This window comes from Microtus ochrogaster, unplaced genomic scaffold (assembly GCF_000317375.1).
Source record: "Microtus ochrogaster isolate Prairie Vole_2 unplaced genomic scaffold, MicOch1.0 UNK37, whole genome shotgun sequence".
NCBI lineage: Eukaryota > Metazoa > Chordata > Mammalia > Rodentia > Cricetidae > Microtus > Microtus ochrogaster.
In genome coordinates, this window is record NW_004949135.1 from 1,268,785 (window position 1) to 1,288,981 (window position 20,197).

Consider the following 20,197-nt stretch of genomic DNA (forward strand, 5'->3'; position numbering starts at 1 on the left):
AGAAAATAGTACGTTCATGGCGGAGAGGTGGTGCTGAGGTTAAAAGCACCGGCTGCTCTTCCAGAGGACTTGGTTAAACTCCTCGTACCCACATGGCAGCTCAGGGTGATCTGTGATTAAAGTTCCAGAGATCTGATGCCCTCCTCTGGCTCCCATGGCACCAGGCACAGTGGTGCACAGGACATACAGACAGGCAAAGCAGCTGTATTCTTCAAACAAGGATCTTGTCTTTTGAAAAAATACATTAATATCAATTTTATTGTGTGCATGTGTGTGTGGTACGTGTGTGGCTGTGCATCCTTCTGTGTATGCACAGAGGCTCCACTGTGCTCTTCCCTGTCACTCGGCCTTGTCCCCGTAGGACAGGATCTCCCAGCAAGTCCAATGATCCTCCTGTTTCTGCCCTCCATAGTGCTAAGGTTACCAGCATCTGGGGCCACACCCAGCTTTTTATGTAGACACTGGGATTTGAACTTTGTTTTTATGCCTAATTGGTAAGCACTTCTACCACTGAACATGTCTTCACTTCCCCATCTATGTGTGCTAGACAGCATCTTACAGTGGAGCTCAGTCTGGCCCAGCACTCACTGTGTAGCCCAGGCTGGCTCCAAATGTATTATCCTGCTTTAGCCTCTTGAGTGTTAGGATTCCAGGCAAAGGATACCGTGCCTGCCCCCTCCTGAATCTTGTCTTTTTAAAAGGTTTTTATGCTTGTATGTCTATATCTGTGTGCACATTCTTATGTGAGTGCTCATGAGAGAGGAGGGTATCAACCACCCCAGAACTGAAGTCACAGGTGTGGTCGTGGAAACTGAACTCAGGTCCTTTCTTAAGCACTAAGGCGTCTCTTCAGCCCTGGATCTTGTCTTCCTTTTTCACCACTGTAACTTGATGGTATTTGGCAGGAAGTGTCTTTGTCATAGTGTACACTGATAAAGGGTGTCCCTTGGCATTTTGTGGAGTCTTAAACTGCATTTCTTAAATCCAGATGTTTTTGGTTTTCATGAAGCCTCTTATGATGTAATGAATGCAAACTTTATTTTTCTGGGACCAGTGGCTCACTTTTGGAAGTAACTAATTATTCTGATTTTCCAAAGCTCCAACTTCAGCCTCTTGGTATAAGGGTCTCGCGAAGCTGGGAGATTTCTCTTTTTTCTCTCTCGGTAGACCTGAATCCTCCTTTGACATCTGAAATGAAAACTCTTTCGGAAATATTTGTTCTGAGGCCCAGATAAGACTTCTTGTCAATTTAATTAGCTTTTTCTAATCTCCAGCTGGGCCAGGCTGATCTGGTGCTGGGATGTAAAATGGACTTTAGTGTCCAGTGTCTGCTTGTGTCAACTCCTTTCTGTGAGTGTGGGTAGACCCCACTCTGTGATGAAGCCAGGCATTCAAACCTCAGTACACACGGCCCCCATCACTGGTTTAATCAGGAGTCCACACATATATGTCAGCGGATGAGCTTGACCTCTAGGATATGAGTGTCAGCATGAAGGAAGAGAAAGCAGACTGAGTATTTGCATGGTAGGTAGGAGGGGCTTCTAGCTCCTGAGCCCTGAGAACATGGAGAGGGGGATTAGAGAATTGCTTGAGCTCTCTAATACTACGATAGCGTCCACTATTAAATAAATAGTAAATAGTGAAATATTCCCATATTTCACTACTTACATGAGATGGAATGGTTTCTCGGCTCTGGGCTCGTTTGAGAACCTAGTTCAATAGGCTGCCTTGGAGCTAGCCTTGAAACCCGTAGCAGAAGGTCGCTCACCGCTTGTTCTCATCAGTAGCTTGCCTGAACCTTTGAATCGTCCTCAGAGTATGTTTATAATTTGGGTGAAAAGTTTTTCATATCTTTACAGAGCTAATCTCAAGTGCTGGTGGTGTAGATCAATGGCAGGCAACTAGCTCAGTGGTGGAACATTGTAGCTCAGTGGTGGAACATTGTAGCTCAGTGGTAGAACATTGTAGCTCAGTGGTGGAACATTGTAGCTCAATGGCAGGCAGCTAGCTCAGTGGTAGAATATTTATGGGTTTGAGTCCCAGAGTGAGATGTAGATGTATGTGTGCATGCGCTTTTGCGCGCGCGTGCACGCTCGCACGCACACACACACACACACACACACACACACACTGTCTCCTGAGTTCATTTGTATGAACATCTATCTTTAAACTTCTTCGTAAGCCACAGCAGGCAAAGAGATATTTTACCATAAATAATATATCCCATTGCAACATCCACAGCAGAATTGACATGATGGCTATTCTTGTGTCCTGAGATGGCACAAACCAAAATAAATAAATAAATAAATAAATAAATCTCAGAGAACTTGCCTGGATGTAGTCTACTGATGAGTATCCTTAAACATATTTCTATGTAGTGTGCTAGGTTATAAATAATTTGATAAAGGTATCAATGATAGTGTCTGCTGGTGTTCTGTCAATTTAATAAGTTCATAATTCATATATGTAGATGTGCTTTTTTCCTAGTGTGTTGGTTTTCTCGACAGGTCACCATTGTTGCAGATGATAACTGCAGGTTCTTATGCTGGTCAAGAGAAAGACTGACTTACTTTCTGGAGTCCGAGCCTTTCCTGTATGAGATCTTCAGGTATCTTATAGGAAAAGACATAACAAACAAGCTCTACTCACTGAACGATCCTACCTTAAATGATAAAGTAAGTGCTTTTCTGATTCTTTTGGTCAAATAAACATGTGTGCTTTCCGGAATTCTCATTAAATATTCATAAACTTCAGGGGGGGGGATAGTTGTAACGGAGAGACTCTTTAGCAAGTGTTTTTTTAAGGCAAGGAAATATTTTGTGATTATTACCATTGCCGTAGCTTGGCCTGTTAAGGACCACATTGATGGGATGGAGAACCGTCCTTCCCAGAAGTCTTCTAAGCAGAGTAAGGAGGGTGGGAGGGAGTGGGCTTGGAGGTGTGGAAAGGCAGAGCTACAAGACTAGCAGTTGGCATTTAACCTTGGTGTCCTCTCCGTCTCCCCCGGATCCAGAGACCAGAGAAAATGGATCTTTAGAGCTTTAGGCAGTATCGAAGGGAATTAAAACACTTACAGATGAGGCCTTTGCAAACATTCTTCCTGTGGCACACATTGCCTACCGGGAACACTGAATTTGCTGCTCCTCCTCTTAGGCCACCATGTCCAGGTGCTTCTCACTGTAGGTTAGGGCGGGGCTGAGGCACAGCGGTATGGGGGGGGGGATGCTTCCTATTATGTGTGAGGCCTTGGTTTTGATCCCTAGCACCACCAAAAACAAAACGTGCTTACTATTATAGATTGCTAAGTAGATTATTCGTATTTATAAGTTTTAGAACAATGTATTTAAAGTTACAGCTAATAATAACCACAGCAGACATTTATGGAGCACTTACAACATTTTTTTTTTTTTTGTTTTAGTACTAACTTATATCAAGGGAAAGTACCTGCCCCTTACAGGGAATGCATGAGTCAATGGCTGTAAACCTCAGGCCGTGTGGTAACTTTGCTTTGTAGAAAGTTAAGAAATTGGAGCCCCAGATGAGCCTGTGCACACAGATCTCCATGCTAGAGATGAGGAACAGCATCGCTAGCTCCAGTGACGGCGAGGAAGGCCTCCACCACTTCCTGCGGAGCTCCTCCAGCACATCATCTCTCCGTGAGTCCCCTCAACCCTGACTCTCTGCCGCTCTGGTGGATGTCACCACGACACACACATCGTGCATGATGACTAACGACTTGGTAGCCTCGAGGAGTTACTGCCCTGTGTTTGATATAGTCCAAAGTCCAGTTTTAGAGCTCTTGTTTCTGCTTCTGAAACAGTTCCCTTCTTTTGCCATGTTTGGCTTACGTTTTGGCCACAAGCGTCCATGTGGTTGGGTGGCTGCTTGGCATTGTGGTTCTCATGGCTGTAGCTCTGGTGAAAGACAGACATGGCAGTGTGTGAGTTTATGAGCAGCTAGCTGCTGGCTGCTCATCCCAGCGTGTACCTGAGACTTAGAAAGTGAGCAGGCCTCAGGGTGTTCTTGAGGATAACCACTCTGCACGTATGTGAGCTACATCCACACACCACTCACAAAGTAGGTTCCCAAGACTCTCCTACATACTTTATACCCGTATAGATGACACAGGTCACACAGATGGTCAAAATTACTAAAATAAGAGAAACAAATTATTTTAAAGAATTCATTGCTTGAAATTTAAGAATTAGTTTGAAAGTAGGAGAGCTTTGGATCAATTGATAGAAAACTGCATAGAAGCAGGTGAATTCTTCCATTGCGTAACTGAAAACTATTCAGCTGTCCGCCCATGCTTCTAAACAAAGATGTCAGAATTCAGATGCTCATGCACCACTGTCTGTGTAAGTGATCATGTGACTTTGCATGCTTACATGAACTGGGTTATCATTCTAAGTATCGCACCACGAGAAGAGGTTGGAATTTACAAGTTGTATAATTGGCATTTGGGAGAGGTAGAACTTTGCATCTTCTTTCTAGGGTTTCTTTTGGGTTGGCCTGAGGATTAAACTGACCCAAGGCAGATTAACAAGAAAAAAAGCCACACACATTAATCATAGAAATTTTAGGTGGCATGGGAAGACCCAAAGAAACAGGTAGGGTCAGATGCTTGTATGTGCCAATTGGAAGAAAGATAGTCAAATGCTGAAGCAACTGAGTTAGGGGAAGAGTTAGACATAGTAGTTATTTATATGAGGCTTGCACAGAATCCTGGCCCAGTGTCCTGTCTTTGATTAGGAATGCTGCTTTTTTTCTAGCATAGGAACGGCCCCTTTTTCCGAAGAACTTGTCTGCTTGTCAGAAACGAGAAGAACAGAGTGAGCTGTTTAAGGTGTTTTTTAAACTCCAAACAGTCAATATACCATGCGCAGACAGCTTTGACTCCTTTAGCTAGAAGCTTCTAAGCCAAAGTTTAGATAGAAATATGCCACAGACCTAAAGGGGACTTCAAGGGCAACACACATGAGAAATTAAAGATGGCTGTGTTTTATTCCAGTCCAGCATAGTTTAGTGTCAAATGAGGCTTGTGAGAGGCTGGGTGTTGCTTGTGCCAGGCCCTCCCTAGTCCGGGAGCTGGCCAGGGGGAGAACATCAGCACCACAGGCACTCCATGACTCATAAAGCTCCACCCCAGAGTGGCAGGTACACGTTGTTCCCTTGACAGTGGATACCATTCAACCAGAACCGCCCCCTGTGGGCAGGTCATCAAATCCTGCCGTGCAAAAGGGCTGCTGAGAGTGGGAGACCAGATCCTAGACCAGTGACCTGATCTAGCTCAATGACAGTTAACAGTACAGATGAGGGAGTTGATGATATTCAGTGCTTTGCTTGTTCCATAGCAGTACATGCTGGGATACAGATGTAGGGCTCCACTCCAACTATCGACCCGCCCAGCAGGTCCCAAGTTACTCCAGGGTCTTGAAGAGGCACTATCTGAAAGACATGGGTGGAAAGAGGAACGGAAGCCAAGCAGTATTTTGTCAAGGCATTCATTTATTGAAGCAAGTTTCATGTCTTAAATACTCCTCAGCAAGGAGCTCGGGCAGGGGGATCGGAGGAAAGGGGGAAGGGGGAAGGGAAGGAGGGGCTCGGTAGCTAGGCAACTAAGCAGGGCAGTTTGGCAGCTAAGCAGCGCAGTTGCAAGGTCAGTGGCTAGAACACCTGCTGTTAGTGATAAGCAGCAAGCAATGAAGACACTCTGTGGTGCTTTCCAGAGCTTGAGTCTCCACGGTCAGCAAGTAATGTTTTGGCTAACTTTAAGTTTTCTGTCTCGAGCCGGGCGGTGGTGGTGCACGCCTTTAATCCCAGCACTTGGGAGGCAGAGGCAGGAGGATCTGTGTGAGTTCGAGACCAGCCTGGTCTACAAGAGCTAGTTCCAGGACAGGCTCCAAAACCACAGAGAAACCCTGTCTCGAAAAACAAAAAAAAAAAAGTTTTCTGTCTCAAGATTTTTACTTCAACGCCCTGTGAGATGTGAGAAAGGAGAAGCCTGAAATGGCTCCTGACAAACTATAAACTCAGACTTGTAAGATCAAATTGATCCTCAGCAAAGATTACTGCCCTTTGGGAAAAGAAAAGGGGCATGGATTTGTTGAAGGCCAACTTCCAAGGAGACAGGACACAATCTCAGCTGTCCCCTGACCAGCTAGCTACCTGGCAAAGGAATTTAAGCAACTAGACTAAGACAAGATGGGGAGATCATGATTGTCACTGTGAGTCTTGATGGGATGGTTGGCCACTGGAAGCTGGTCCAGGTAAATCTATAGATGAGTCAGAGCGGTCGGCCAGTCCTTGAGTCTAAGCATCATCTGTGAAACCATTCTCCTTCCTCTCTGCTTCTCAAAACTGGGTTCTGTGAGGCTGTCATTGACATTTAGGTCTGTCCCAAGGTCCTGATCAATAGTTTGAATAGCTTTCAGATACAGGAAAGTTGCTGTTTTCAAACAGGCTCAGTTTCAGACTTACTTCTTGTGCTTTGTGATTGCTAGGTCTGAGTCAGCCAGAACAGTTACTATGCCAACCAACAGGGGTGTGTGTGTGTGCGCGCGCACGCTCATGTGAGAGTGCACGTATGTGCAATGCTGAGGACCAGCCTCAACAAAAATACCTCTTACGAGGGTGGGGTGTGGGAATTTAGAAATATAAGTGAAGAATGTGGAGACGCATGAAAAATAACAGAACAGAAACCATAAAATAATACCAAGAGGGCATTCCAGTGATTACAGAAATTGCCTGCATTTATTTTTTTCATAGCTTTTATATGCAATGTAAACTGGAGGGGAGTGAGCCAGGGTAGGGAGAGAAGGTAATGAAAGACTTTATTAACATGATAGGTCGGACAACTCACACAGTTAATTGCTTTATCACTCTGAGACATCAATTTATTAATATTCTGTTGTCTAGATAGTGAAGCTGCTCTAGATCACATATCCTGAAGGCAGCCCCTCTCCCGGTGACCTCATAGTTACAAAAGAAGGAGCATCAGGTGGTGGTGGCACATGCCTTTAATCCCAGCACTCAGGAGGCAGAGGCAGGCGGATCTCTGTGAGTTCGAGGCCAGTCTGGTCTACAGAGCTAGTGCCATGACAGGCTCCAAAGCCACAGAGAAACCCTGTCTCGAAAAACCAAGAAAAAGAGAAGGAGCAGAAGTACACTTGCATATCCTGACCACCTGTCAGGATGGCATGGACCTACTTGAATGAGCTATTTTAATTGTTAAAAGAACCAAGCAATCACATCCTGAATTGGGACATGCAACTACACTTGTCGATCATTTGACAACCTCCAATTCTGACCGATGACAAGGTGGAAATGGGCCCATATTTTTGGGCCTCCACAGTGCAGTCTCTCAGTTTATAGGCTCCCTGCTCCTTCTCCTTAAACATTTTTTTACTTACAGAATATTGACTCCTCTTTTACATTTTTTTTGAACAGGGTCCCAGGTATCACAGGCTGGCCTTGAACCTCTTCTTCCTGCCTCTATCTTCCATACCTCCCAAGTTCTGGGGTTATAGATGAGTGCCATCCTACCTGATTTTTTTACACTGCCAGGGATAAACTCAGGTGAACCCTGTACCAATTATTTCCCAACATTAGGACATTGGCTCTTAAGCATTCCTCTGGATCACTTGGAATTGCGTGACAGCTCCTGATACAGCACTGTGGCTTGGGAGTTCACATTTGAACACATTCCCACCTGATCGTTTGATAGGGAGGCTGTAGAACCCCTGGATTCTGGAATTCTGCTATCCATGTCATGAGGGAGTGGTTGCAGTGGTCTTGTCAGTCTTGTCTAATAGTATTTCATGCTTTGGACTTGCATGGAACACTGCGGGTATATTATTTCTAAAGACGTTGGCTGGGATGCTGTGTAACACCACAAGCATTGCAGCATCTGTGTTACACAGCAGCTACGCAGTCAGACACAAACGCAGTTCACAAAGAGGTGAAGAGAAATGAACTGTTTCAATGAAATTACTGCCACACTTCCTTCTTATACTGTGCTCTCTTTGTATGTGTCTCAGTGCCAGAGTCACAGCAAGATCTGTACTCTCTACCACAAAGACTCCATCCATGTCCTGCTTCAAACTGTCACTCAAAGAGGAAAAGGCATTGAGATAGCCTGAGAAAGTTCAGCCCTGTGGTTATTCAGTAGCTCGTAATCCTCTTAACTGTTTTGACTTTCCTGTCGCTTCGTTCGCCATGTTCCAAGTTTTCATGCGTAACTGTGAGACAGAAGAGAGGGGTCAAGTTAGCCACAGTGTGTAAGTGGACAGAGCCACATCTGTATGAACTGGCTTTTCTCTGCTGCCTGGTTAGTGTTGCTTCATTGTAAGGGAAACTTGCCGTGATGTCTTCTGACTTCAGCTCCCTACAGTCAGATCCAAGTGCTCCGTCTTCCTCTTGTCTCTCACACAGATTGATTGTATCTGGTACTTCTGTCACTGGTAAGTGTGGCCAAGCATAGACGTCGTCATGGCAACAAGAGAGCTTGTTCCATTTCTCTGAATGTGGAAGAATTTTGTTTTAATTTAATTGGAATTAAATAACATTTGCTTTGTTTCTCTGATTCTCAAACCATGAGATAATTTGGATATCATCATTTGGGGCTCATCTTTGAATGAGTTTGTTACTTTAAACCATTTTTTCCAGAGATAGAATTAATATTTATGATGATATTAAAGGTATTCTGAAGTAAGAGATTTCTTACTGAGGAAAAGGCTTTGTTTGGTGTCAGGGTGTTGCCATAGGCAAGGTAACCCATGAGTGAATTGTGCAGACATGCGTGGCTCCCATCCGTTAGTATCTCATCTGCAGGGACTCGCCACAGGCCTGTCACTACAGGCTTCTCTTAGGTAGCTTGTGAATTTATTACCTGGAAAGGTACAAAGGCCAGTGCAGCATTCTTAGTTTCAAGGCTGGCTTCATGAAATAATCTGTCCAACTCAATCTGTATCCATGCCCGCTAAGAACAAGAGCAGACTTATAAGCAGGGGCTTCGTGAATCACTCAGAAACAGAACAGATGCAACCAGTCAGGGGGCCTGGAAGAAGAGCTGATGGGCAGTCACTGGATGGGTTGGAGGAGCAGTGCCCCATTTCGTAGACAGGAAGGTGCAGCTCAAGAGGGTAAGTCACCTCGCCATGGTCTTGCGCTGCTTCACTTCCCGCGGTCACCTGATCAGCCTGAGCATAAACCTCCACCTCAGGGGGAGCTCCTACCTGCTCTGTCAGATGACATATTTTGAACATTATTTATTTATTTATGCTGTTTAATCATCACGCTCTCTGAGAAAGTGTCCGTTGTCACTTTAGGATGGAGATGCGTGATATGTACCTCTTCTGCCTGGTTCTCAGCCAGCAGGGGCTGTGGTGTGGCCCCAAGGACCCTGTCCTCCCCAGTGTCAGGAAAGACACTGTCCCACACAGCATCTTCTCAACTTGTAGGATGCCAGTAATAGGATTTCATATAGCTAGACACATTTAATCTTTTTAATGGGAGTGTTTAAAAGAGTGATGCAGAGATGTTTCAGTTGGTGACATGCCTATATATTGGTCATCATCCACATAAAAAACCTGCATTGGGGCTGGAGAGATGGCTCAGAGGTTAAGAGCATTGATTGCTCTTCCTGAGGTCCTGAGTTCAATTCCCAGCAGCCACATGGTGGCTCATGGCCATCTGTAATGAGATCTTGTGCCCTCTTCTGGCGAGTAGGCATACATGCAGACAGAACACTGTATACATAATAAATAAAACCCTTTAAAAAAATTAAAAAAAAAAAAAACAACTCTGCATTGGCAGCATGCATTCTTCACCCTGGAGAGAAAATCTAGGATAAAAAGTTGATCTCATCCACTTTTATTTTAGCTCTCCTACCAAATGTTCAGAGTGCTCGGTAATGTGCGGTTTCTTATTGGCTTATTCATCTAAACCCTCTTCTTACCTAGTTTGGCTCTCTGCTAACTCCCCTTCCTCTTTCTGCTCAGCTTGGTCTTGTCACTAGTTTTCATTATTTGGTGTTCACCTTTAGAACGTCACTTCACGTTCGTTCAAACTTCCCTTCCTTTTCTCTCTTCATGTTTAAAAACATGCAAACATTGGCATCCCTGCTTTTTGTGGTTTGAATATGAAATGTCTCCCAGAGATTTGGGTGTCTGAACATGCAGTCCTTAGCAGGTGCTCAGGTATGGAAGGTTGTAGAACCTGTAAGAGCTAGGGCCTCTCTGGAGGAGGTGTGTCGGTGGAGATAGGCCTTGAGACTCTAGTTCAGTTCATTTCCTGTCTTTTCTCTGCTCCCTGACTTGGGACACAGTGTGAGCAGCAGCTTCATGCTCCTGCTACTGTGCTATCTGCACCACAGTGGATTGTGTCCCTTCCTAACCAGGAGCCAAAGTAAGCCCTTCTCTGTAGTGGCCTTTCATCTGTATTTTAACAAATAAAGCTTGCCTGAAGATCAGAAAGTAAAACAGCCCCACTGGCCGGCCTTACAGACCAGGCAGTGGTAACACACACCTCTAATCCCAGTAGCCACACTCGTTGCCATAGAAACCGGGGGAGGGGTACATGCCTTTAATCCCATAACCCCAACCTTAGAGAGGATTATAAAACAGGAGGAGACAGCTTTCAGACACAGTCTCATTCTGAGATTCCTGGAATGGTGTGGAACAATGGTCTGTATTCTGTCAATTATATTTTAAAGAAATGCTGATTGGCCAGTAGCCAGGCAGGAAGTATAGGCAGGACAACCAGACAGGAAGTAGGGGTGGGAAATGAAAACAGGAGAATTCTGGGAAGAGGAAAGCTTGGTCTGCAGTCTTGTCCCAGCCACAGAAGAAACAAGATGTGACTGCCCCGTCAAATAAGGTACCAAGGCACATGGCTCACATAGACAAGAATAATGGGCTAATATAAGTTTAAGAGTTAATAAGAAGCCTGAGCTAATGGGCCAATCAGTTTATAGCTCATGTAGAACTCTGTGTGATTTCTTTGGGACTTAACAACCGCGGGAACCTGGCAGGACAGAAAACTCAGTCAACACTGGAGACAGGATCGTCATTTTTGGGCTGAGGTTGAGGTAAGAGCCAGTGGCTGTCAGCTTTGCTTTTTGGATCCTCAGGTTGAACTCCAATTTCTCTCTGAGTTTTTATTAATACATCATCACTTAATAATTAATACATCATTAATACATACATCACTTCTTTCCTTCATTTGTTTTTGTCATGTATTTCTGACAAGCCACCCTTCGGAATGTTGTGATTCTCATTTTATTCTGAAGCTGTCATGGTCATTGCGTATTCTCTTTGACAACTACATCTCCCCACTTTGGAACACTGGCACTGTGGTTGATGTAGAACCAGGCAGTAGGTTTTTCCTCCATTTATCTGCAGTTTGGGTCATGAATGTTGAAAGACACTGTTCCTAATATTAAGTACAAATGTATTATTTTCCTTTTGTACATAACGTAAAAGTTATTCTATAAGCTTGAAAACATATGGATAGTTGTTTAAGTTGGCTACGACTTGTGTGTGTGTGGGTTGTTTGTTTTGAGACAGGGTCTCACATTGCCCACCGTGGCCTTAGATCCTCTACGTAGATGGAGTTGACCTCTTGATCTACTACCTCTGCCTCTCAAGTGCTGGTAATACAGGTATGTGTTATCTAAGATTATTTATTTATTTATTTTAGATTTTTTGAGACAGGGTGTCTCCGTAGCTTTTTGGTTCCTGTCCTGGAACTAGCTCTTGTAGACCAGGCTGGCCTTGAACTCACAGAGATCCGCCTGCCTCTGCCTCCCGAGTGCTAAGATTTATTTTTAATTGACATGTTCAAGGGCAGTGTGATGCTTTGATACATTTGCACAATGCGTAACAACTTTCACCCTAAGTCAGCAGTTCCCAACCTGTGGGTCTCGACACCTTTGGGGTTGCATAGCAAATATCCAAATATCAGATGTTTACGTTATGATTCCTAACAGTAGCAAAGTTGCAGTTATGAAGTAGCAAAGAATTGTTATGGTTGGGGGTCAGCACAGCCTGAGAAACTGTATTAAAGGGTTGCAGCTTTAGGGAGCTGAGAACACTGCCTTAAGTATTTACTTTATGTTTGTGTTAAGAACCTCCGAGTCCTCTCTTCTGGCTTCTTTGAACTATGCAGTACATTGTAACTGTAGTTGCTCTGCTGTGCAGGAGCATCAGAAGCTCATCCTGCCTCCCTGCCCCTGCCGACTCCACCTTGACTCTGAAGTCCTTGTGTTGCCATTCTTTCCTGGAGGTGTTAGCAGGGATGTGAGGGGCAGAGCCTGAGCCCCGGAAGTAACAAGCTAGGTTTACATGCCTGTCCTCTAGGCCAGTTAGAGACAATACTGAAAAGTAGAGAAGATTTCTTCAGTGTGGCCCCATTGGGAAGAGCAGGAAAGTGGGCCAAGGACACACATCCTTTCTAGCCACCTGGCAGGAGGTTTATTTAAAGAGAGGGCAAGAGGTATGCATAGGTCTCAGTTCAGGTCAAAGCGTGTAACCATCACTGTTGTCCTTGCTCCAGTTTCTCCTGCAGTTATCCATGTGTGAAATCTCTTTCCTCTGGCTAGCAGGGCCACAGCCTTTTCCTTTTTCCAGCATGCAGCCTCTGAGAGCATTCCAGTTCTCAGGTCCATTGCCTCCATGGTCTCTCAGCCAAAGGGAAGGACACAAGTGTCTCTTGAGGGCCTCTTCCTACGGCCTGGCTTATGCATCTCACAGCCTCTGGGTGGGAGCCATGCTAAAGTGGCAGTTCTGTGCCCTGTACCCTCAGCCCTACCTTCTCCTCCTGTTAGCCCCACTCCCCCCAGTTAGCCATCGCCATGTCCTTGTCCTCAGCGACCTTGTCACAGAACCTGCCTCCAGCCTTCTCTAGGGCAGACTGCTCAGTCAGAGCTGTGGCAGGACTGACATCCTGGAGCCTGCCCTCTCTGTCCTCCTGACTGATCTGTTGTCTCCTCCTCAACTTTTTCCTCATAGGCAGACAGGGGCGATTGGATTCGTGCTGTTCACCCCAGGTGCCATGTGGCCAAGGACCTCACCCCCCTCCCAGCTGCTCAGGGAATAACGTGAGAACCCTTTGGGCCACAGGAAGTTTTCCAGGGAGCCACCAGCCTGCACTGTCCTAGCTACTGTCCCCTAGTTCCCTGGTATTGGTGTTGAATCATTTTAGGGGAAATTGGGTGTAACGGCCACAACTGAATTTCAGTATTATTGTCCATAAAGCTTCAATTCAAACTCAGTTTCCTCATTCCAGAAAAACTTGTAGGGCTAAGACTATATCTCAGTGGTAGAGCACTTGTCTAGCGTCAGATCCTGCGTTTGATCCCCAGCTTAAGGCGGGGAGGGCGGAAAGGAAGGGGGACAGGACAGAAAAGGTAGGGGAAGTAGATGGAGGAGAAAAACGAAAAGCAGGGCCTGTGTAATAATAATAGAGGCGGAAAATTGGTGATAATTCTTAGAAAAAAGTATTTAAGTCCTTCCTCATCGCTATTCATCAAAAATTGTATAATCTAATTAAAGTCCTAACCCTTGTAAAGTCTTTAATTACTTTACTTGCTAAAGCAGTTAGCCAGATGGTTAAACATGATAGTATTTTGAAAAGAATGAAGAAAAAAAAACCGTGAAAGTCAACAAGGGAAGGAAAGCACCCAGGGCATCATCAGACAGACCACAAAAGTGTTATGCCTTAAAACGCTCTGTTTCTCAAGTCAAGAGGGGACACCAGACAAACTTCTATTGCAAAGCGTAACTTCCTTGCAACTCAGACTTAAGGCTGCTTCCTCAAGCTGGCAGCAGGCCTGACCTTTGCTCTGGATCTAAAAACAGCTAATCTTCTGTTCACCCTCCTAGGAAAGGCCCTTGGGGCCTGGTGTGATTATAAGCTCATGGAAATAGAAATGAACTTAAGAGGCACAGAGTTCTGACACATGGGGTTTCCCCTCACTGACTCTGCCTCCTGTGCGTGCATCTGATCCCTCTGGGGCATGCACTATAAGAACCCCGCGGCTCTACCCAAGGATCTAGGAAGACAGGAAAGGGTCTGTGGAGGGCAGAGCCTGTCTCCACAGCCTGAGTCTCTCTGTAGAGCACTGGGACCTCACAGTGTGACAGGCAGGAGCCGCAGTCTCAGACGCTCTGCTGAGGGAGGTTGCTGTCGCTGGAGTCCGGCACAAGTGAAGGTGCCCACTGTTGGGGACAGGGTGTGGCTGAGTCTCAGTCTTCCACATTTGCCGTAGTCGTTCTTCTGTGCTGAGGAGAACAGCCCAGGGTGGCAGTTCTGTCCTGTCACCTGAGCGTCTGTGAACCTGGGGTCCAGCTCCGAAGAAGGGATGCCGCTTCTCCTGAGTCGGATGCTTGTGGGAAGGGTGTGGAATTCTGCTGACCCGGACTCTGGCTGCTGGATGTAATGTGAAAGTAGCTTCTCATGTACCTGTCCCACAGGTTTATGCCCTGTCTGGGATGCAGTTCAGTTGGAGACTATTTATTTCATATACTTTCTTTTCATTTCTTTTTTCCCCTTTTTATTGAGCTCTACATTTTTCTCTGCTTCCCCACCTGCCATTCCCCTCCCCTTCAACCCTCTCCCAAGGTCTCCATGCTCCCAATTTACTCAGGAGATCTTGTCTTTTTCTACTTCCCATGTATATTAGATCCACGTATGTCTCTCTTAGGGTCCTCATTGTTGTCTAGGTTCTCTAGGATTGCGGTTTGTGGGCTGGTTTTCTTTGATTTATGTTTAAAAACCACTTATGAGTGAGTACATGTGATAATTGTCTTTCTGTGTCTGGGTTACCTCACTCAAAATGATGTTTTCTAGCTCCATCCATTTTCCTGCAAAATTCAAGATGTCATTTTTTTCTGCTGTGCAGTACTTCATTGTGTAAATGTACAACATTTTCCTTATCTGTTCTTCTTCATATACTTTTTAAGTAAGAAACTGTTAACTGTTTGGTTGGAAGTGTCACCCCAGCCCCCTGGCACCCCTATATCCAAAGAGTCTGAAGTGTTTGGGTCCAGGTGTCACCCCAGCCCCTGGCATCCATTCTAAAATGTTTGGGTGGAACTTTCCACCCCAAGCACCTCCCCTGGGAGTTACTGCAGTCCAGACTCCACCTCCAAGAAAGCCCGCCAAATGGTGACCTCCCCAGAGAGGGCCAAGACCACTCCCACAGGCTATTTAACCTGCCCCACAGAGAACAAACACGTGGTCTTCCTGGTTCTCCTTTTGGTGTTTTCCCAGAGGGCCACCGGGGAGCACTGGCATCCATTAAACCTGGGCTTTTTCTAATTCCGTTTGATTTGGTCTGATTTGGATTATTGCTTTGGCAGAGAGGCTTATCGGGCCATAAAAACTTTATACTAATTAGAAGCCATAGCCTAGCATATTAGAAGGTAATTTTAACTAATAGTAATAATAATAATAATTATAATGATCTCTTCCTGACCACAATACATAGTTAAGCTGTCTCCCAACTATAAATGTAGTATAAATAAGAAAATGCAAGGATCCATTTTCTAGAAATTTAATGACTGTGAAAGAATTATTTGCCCTCCCCCCTATTTGGAATAGAAAAACATTATAGAGGCACTGTGAACCTCAGAGTACTGTCCTGATGCGGATATGGGGGAAGAGCTTGAACGAGGAGAAGCCCCGTTTCCCCCTCAGCTTCTCATGCTTTCCCATGTATGTGAGGTGGGCAGGACGACTTCTGGACAGTGCCTGTGGCTGCCTCAGTGCATAGAATTGGCACAAAACTGGGCATGCTGGTGGAAGAACGCCTTACGGCTCAACTTCGTAACTGTACTATAGTTCCCTTGAAGTGTGTGGTATTCCCTTGTGGTTTGGATAATACTCCAGTGGTTCTGGGTTGAAGGGGCGAGGAAATGATTCACAGCTGTGTGATGACGGTATTGAATCTATCCTATCCTGGATGTCGCCCAGTGGCTCTGAGAGTTCATCTAGAGACCAGGTGACCTCCTCCCTCTTCAAAGCCAGCCTTCTTGCAAGTGTTAACAGTAGTAGGTTCTCCGGCCAGGCCAGGTGACCCTGTCGGATTGTTGACTGTGACATCTGCTCTAAGCCACAGTGGCATGGGAAACCTGGGCTAACTGAAATGCTTGCCAAGACTGGGTACTCTGTGGCTTTGATTCCTAGCCAAGAGCCAGGCAGCCAAGTGGCATTGGGTAGTTGCTGACGGCAGTAATTGGCTCATTCCTCTCCTGTGCTTGTCTGCCCTGGAGGAGACATAGATAGAGAAACAGCATTGCTGGAGGTTTGAGCCATGGGAGCTACCAAACTCGGCCGCAGGGAGGACAAGTACATTGCTATTCTTAGCATTTTGTACACACGTTGAACCCCGCCAGGCTGTCAGGGCGCCTGGTTTGTCCTTCTAGGATGTCTGTCCAGAGACTCCCTCCCCGATGAGGATGTCTTTCTTGGGTTGTCTTCACGAGGATGAGGTAGAAACACAATCGTGGTGATGCTGTATCACCCTGAAAGGCAGTTTGAGTTCTGAGGAACAGATAAGTTAATTCTCTCTGTGTGTATGAGGCCTGGGCGGCTGATCTCTTCCTTACCACATATTCTAGGCTGACCTTGTACTCACCGCAATCCTCTGCCTCGGCCTCCCAGCTGCCGGAATTTTAGGCACGCACAGCACCATGTCCAGCCCAGCCCAGCCTAGCCCCCAACCCCTTCCAGGAACTTGTTCTTGCTGAGAGGCCAGGAAAGCTTTAACAGTTGATGGTACTAAGCAGGCAGAGTTCTTGGCCATGTGCTGACAAGTGTCGTATTAGTGTTCCAGCAGCCATGAGGGTGAGGTCCCGAACTCCCAGCTAGGAGGGTGAGGCCTAAGCACCCAGCCAGCTCTGAGGGTGAGGCCCTGAGCACCTGGCAGTGAGGGACAGGGTCCTCAGTCTTGCTCTAAGTTGCAACACAGGCCCCATATGTAATGTCAAGTCCGGAGACTTAAGAAATGTTTTCAGAATTGAAATCCTTGGGTGATGAGGGTGAGCTCGAGTCCCTGTGTCCCAGTGAGATTTCCCCAGCACAGGACTTACTAATTTCGCAGAAGCCTGTGGTACCCACCAGCACTGGGGCTGGCCTCAACTGGGATTCAGTGTGGAGACTCACTGAATCAGCCTTATCTTCTGACAGTTTCTGTGAAATGCTGCAGGGAAGGGAATCACCGTACATTTAAGTAATTGTGAAGGGCCTGTCCTGACTGTACGGTAGGCTGGAGGAGAGAGGAGGTGGTGGGTAGAACTGTCAGTGACGCTTGTCTTCCAGTCAGGGAGAGGTTCCCATCAGCCCATAGTGTGATGCAGTGTGATGCGGAACTGAGAGAAGATGGTAGAGGGAATCAGGGAGGATCCTATTTGTTAAGTTTCAAACCCGGACAAACAGTTGAGGTGCCCTATTTAACATAACATATCAAAGCAGATCTGGCTGCCAGGTTCTTCCAGCTTCCCTCAGGACCTACTCATCACACAGGTATGGCTGGCATACCCCACCCTACCCTGAACTCTCCAGCCCAGGGAGATGGCCCAAATGCCAGACATTTTGGTTAACCGCCTCTTTAGGACCTTTGGCCTCCTGACTACTGCACTTGGTTCCCGTCTCTCCCTTTTCCCTTCCTGTCCCTATCTCTCCACATACCCACCTCAATCTGGTCACGGCCACACTGGACTCTCCCCGATGTCCCTGTCCCTACTTCTACCCCTTTATTTACAGTAAACTTTCTCCTCCACCATAGCTAGGAACAGCCATGTCCTTTCCTTTTTATTTATTTTTCATGGAATACTGAGGAACTCTACAAAGAAAGGGTAGACATTTGACTGGGGTGGGCATTCTAGACAGAAAAGCAAGGAGAGAGAAGAAGACCGGGCTGGGTTTGGGAAGCAGTGAGTTCCTAGCTTAGGCCTCTTTGGGGCCCTCCTGTGAGTCCTGGGTGCTGCCCAGAGGTTATCCATGCCTACTCCTCATCCTGTTAACGCTACACTCTAAGTATTGCCTCTGTTTTCCCCAGGAAGATACCATAGGGACAGACTGAGACTCTTTCCCTGAAGAGCTGGAAGTTCTTGGAAGGTTTTCCATCACCACTTCCAGTTATACTGTGACACCGGAAGTTATCTATCTTTCCTCTCTGAAAATATGACAGACATTGGATTAAATAGCTGAGAGACTCACCCATTTGGACTCCAATGTAGAGCCCGGTCTCCTAGACCAGAGACTTTCATCACCGTTTGATATACGGTCTTGGAAACCCTAGATCAATTACCCCCCTTCTTCTCTCAAAATGAACTGGGTGTGTTTGTTACGTACCCACACAGCCGTGTCTAGATGCTGTGTGATACTGATTGGGTGTAATGCTCTTAGGCGTGCTGTCCTCGGGTTTATGAGATTGTGAATTCTCAGCCTGACTTAATATTTTATGAGATTCAATCATAACTAGAGGCTATGATCTGGAAGCCATGACAAAGAGTCTTTGCTATACTCAGGGCACTTGATAGAAACACAAACTGCTCTTTGAGCACAAACCCCATTTTTGGTGAGGTGGTAATGGATTTTGGCCATTTTTTTTTTCATTTTTACCACTGACTTCCAAACGTATGTATTAATTAGTGTTCTCACAAACATTAGCAAGGTGGTCATCTATTTCCCACACTGATCTAAGAACTCAGAAACTGCATAAGCCTCCTAAGACCTTGCCAGGCAAGCACCATCCTTACTAGTTATATTCCACAGTGAAGGAACCAGGCACGAAGAAGTGAAATGCCCTTCCCCGTCACACAGCTCTCAGGCAGAGCCATGGGAATTCAAACCCTGATAGCGTTTCCTGAGCTTGTCTGGTGTTAGCCACTGTATGTGCAGCCTCTGTTGTTTGCAGAGCTGCATGTTGTGGCTAAGTGCAGAGCACCTCCCCGCCTTCCTCCTGGAGCAACCTGAGACATGCCTGCCATCCTTCTTTGCCTCGGTAGCTACAGGTGGCCCCAGCGCTCGGCGTCCTGCTGTTTCTGACTTTCTTGTCCGCAAGTGTCAGTGACCTTGTCTAACTTCAGAGGGACCAGTCTGTGTCACGTCTAAGGTCTGTGTGTGCACCTTTGTTGTCACCAAGTATTTGGAGATTTGAGTGGCATCCACTGTCCTTCCCCAGCACAGTTCAACCGTAACTGAATGAATACAGCCAGCCATGTGGCTTAGGCAAAAAGGGATACACGGTCATAGGGGAGGCTGAAGCAGGTGGAGACTCGTTTATGTATAGGATGGACCTTGACCTTGACTGCAGTGATGGGAAAAGGAGAATTCGGGCTTATGTTTGATTGGAAGTGAGACCCCCAGCCCTCTAACACTCCTATGTTCAAGGAGTCTGGGATGATTGGAAGCCTCACCCCAACCCCTCCCCCTGGAAGCTGCCTTGGTCCAGACTCCACCTCCAGAAAGCCTGCCAAGTGTTGACACTTCACTAGGGAGGATCAGGACCACTCCAACAGGCTATTTAGGCATGCGCTGGAAAAAGGAACACGTGGGCCCTGGGGTTTTGCGTGGTCTCCTCACCTCTCCCTCTCACCGTGTTTTCTCGGCCACCCGGGAGCACCGCATTTATTAAATGTGGGCACCTTTGATTTTTGTCTAATCTGGTCTAATTGTAATTATTTGCATAGGCGGAGAGGCTGCTCTTAACATTCTACCTAACAACATTGTCATGTGAACAGGTATCACACATCTTCAGATTTACTTTATAAAAACCTAGTTTGGGGCCAGCAAGATGTCTCAGCAGGTAAAGGCACTTTTTCCAATCCTAGCAATCTGAGTTCAATCCCTAGGACCCATGGGAGGGTCCTAGGAGAGAGGACAGCTCATGAGGTTGTCCTTTGACTTCCTCTCAAGCCACGGCACAAATGCACAGACGTGTACACGCATGCACGCACACACACACAGTGCATAGCGTGAGCTTTGGGTGAGGTGAGTGAATGAGCTGTCCCGTTGGCCAACTAGCGTGCACAAAGACTCCATGGGTGCCCTTTCCCCAGGATTGTATTTCTCCCACCTGACACCTCCTCTTCATGCTCACTCGTTCACTTCAGTCCCAGAAGTAGCTGCACTTGTGGTAGCAGGAAATGTACTTTTAGTTAAAGCCTGTAGTTTGTTTTATTCATTCATT

At 46.2% G+C, this 20,197-nt stretch overlaps 1 protein-coding gene across 1 annotated transcript in view; it reads left to right on the forward strand.

Moving 5' to 3' along the window:
- The window catches only part of Bves (blood vessel epicardial substance), a 35,041-nt gene that overhangs the window by 13,202 nt on the left and 1,642 nt on the right, over positions 1-20,197 (forward strand). The window contains exons 6-7 of the mRNA XM_005368624.3: positions 2,508-2,675; positions 3,515-3,656. Of these exons, the coding sequence (XP_005368681.1) occupies positions 2,508-2,675; positions 3,515-3,656 (310 nt within the window). The remainder of the gene's footprint in view (positions 1-2,507; positions 2,676-3,514; positions 3,657-20,197) is intronic.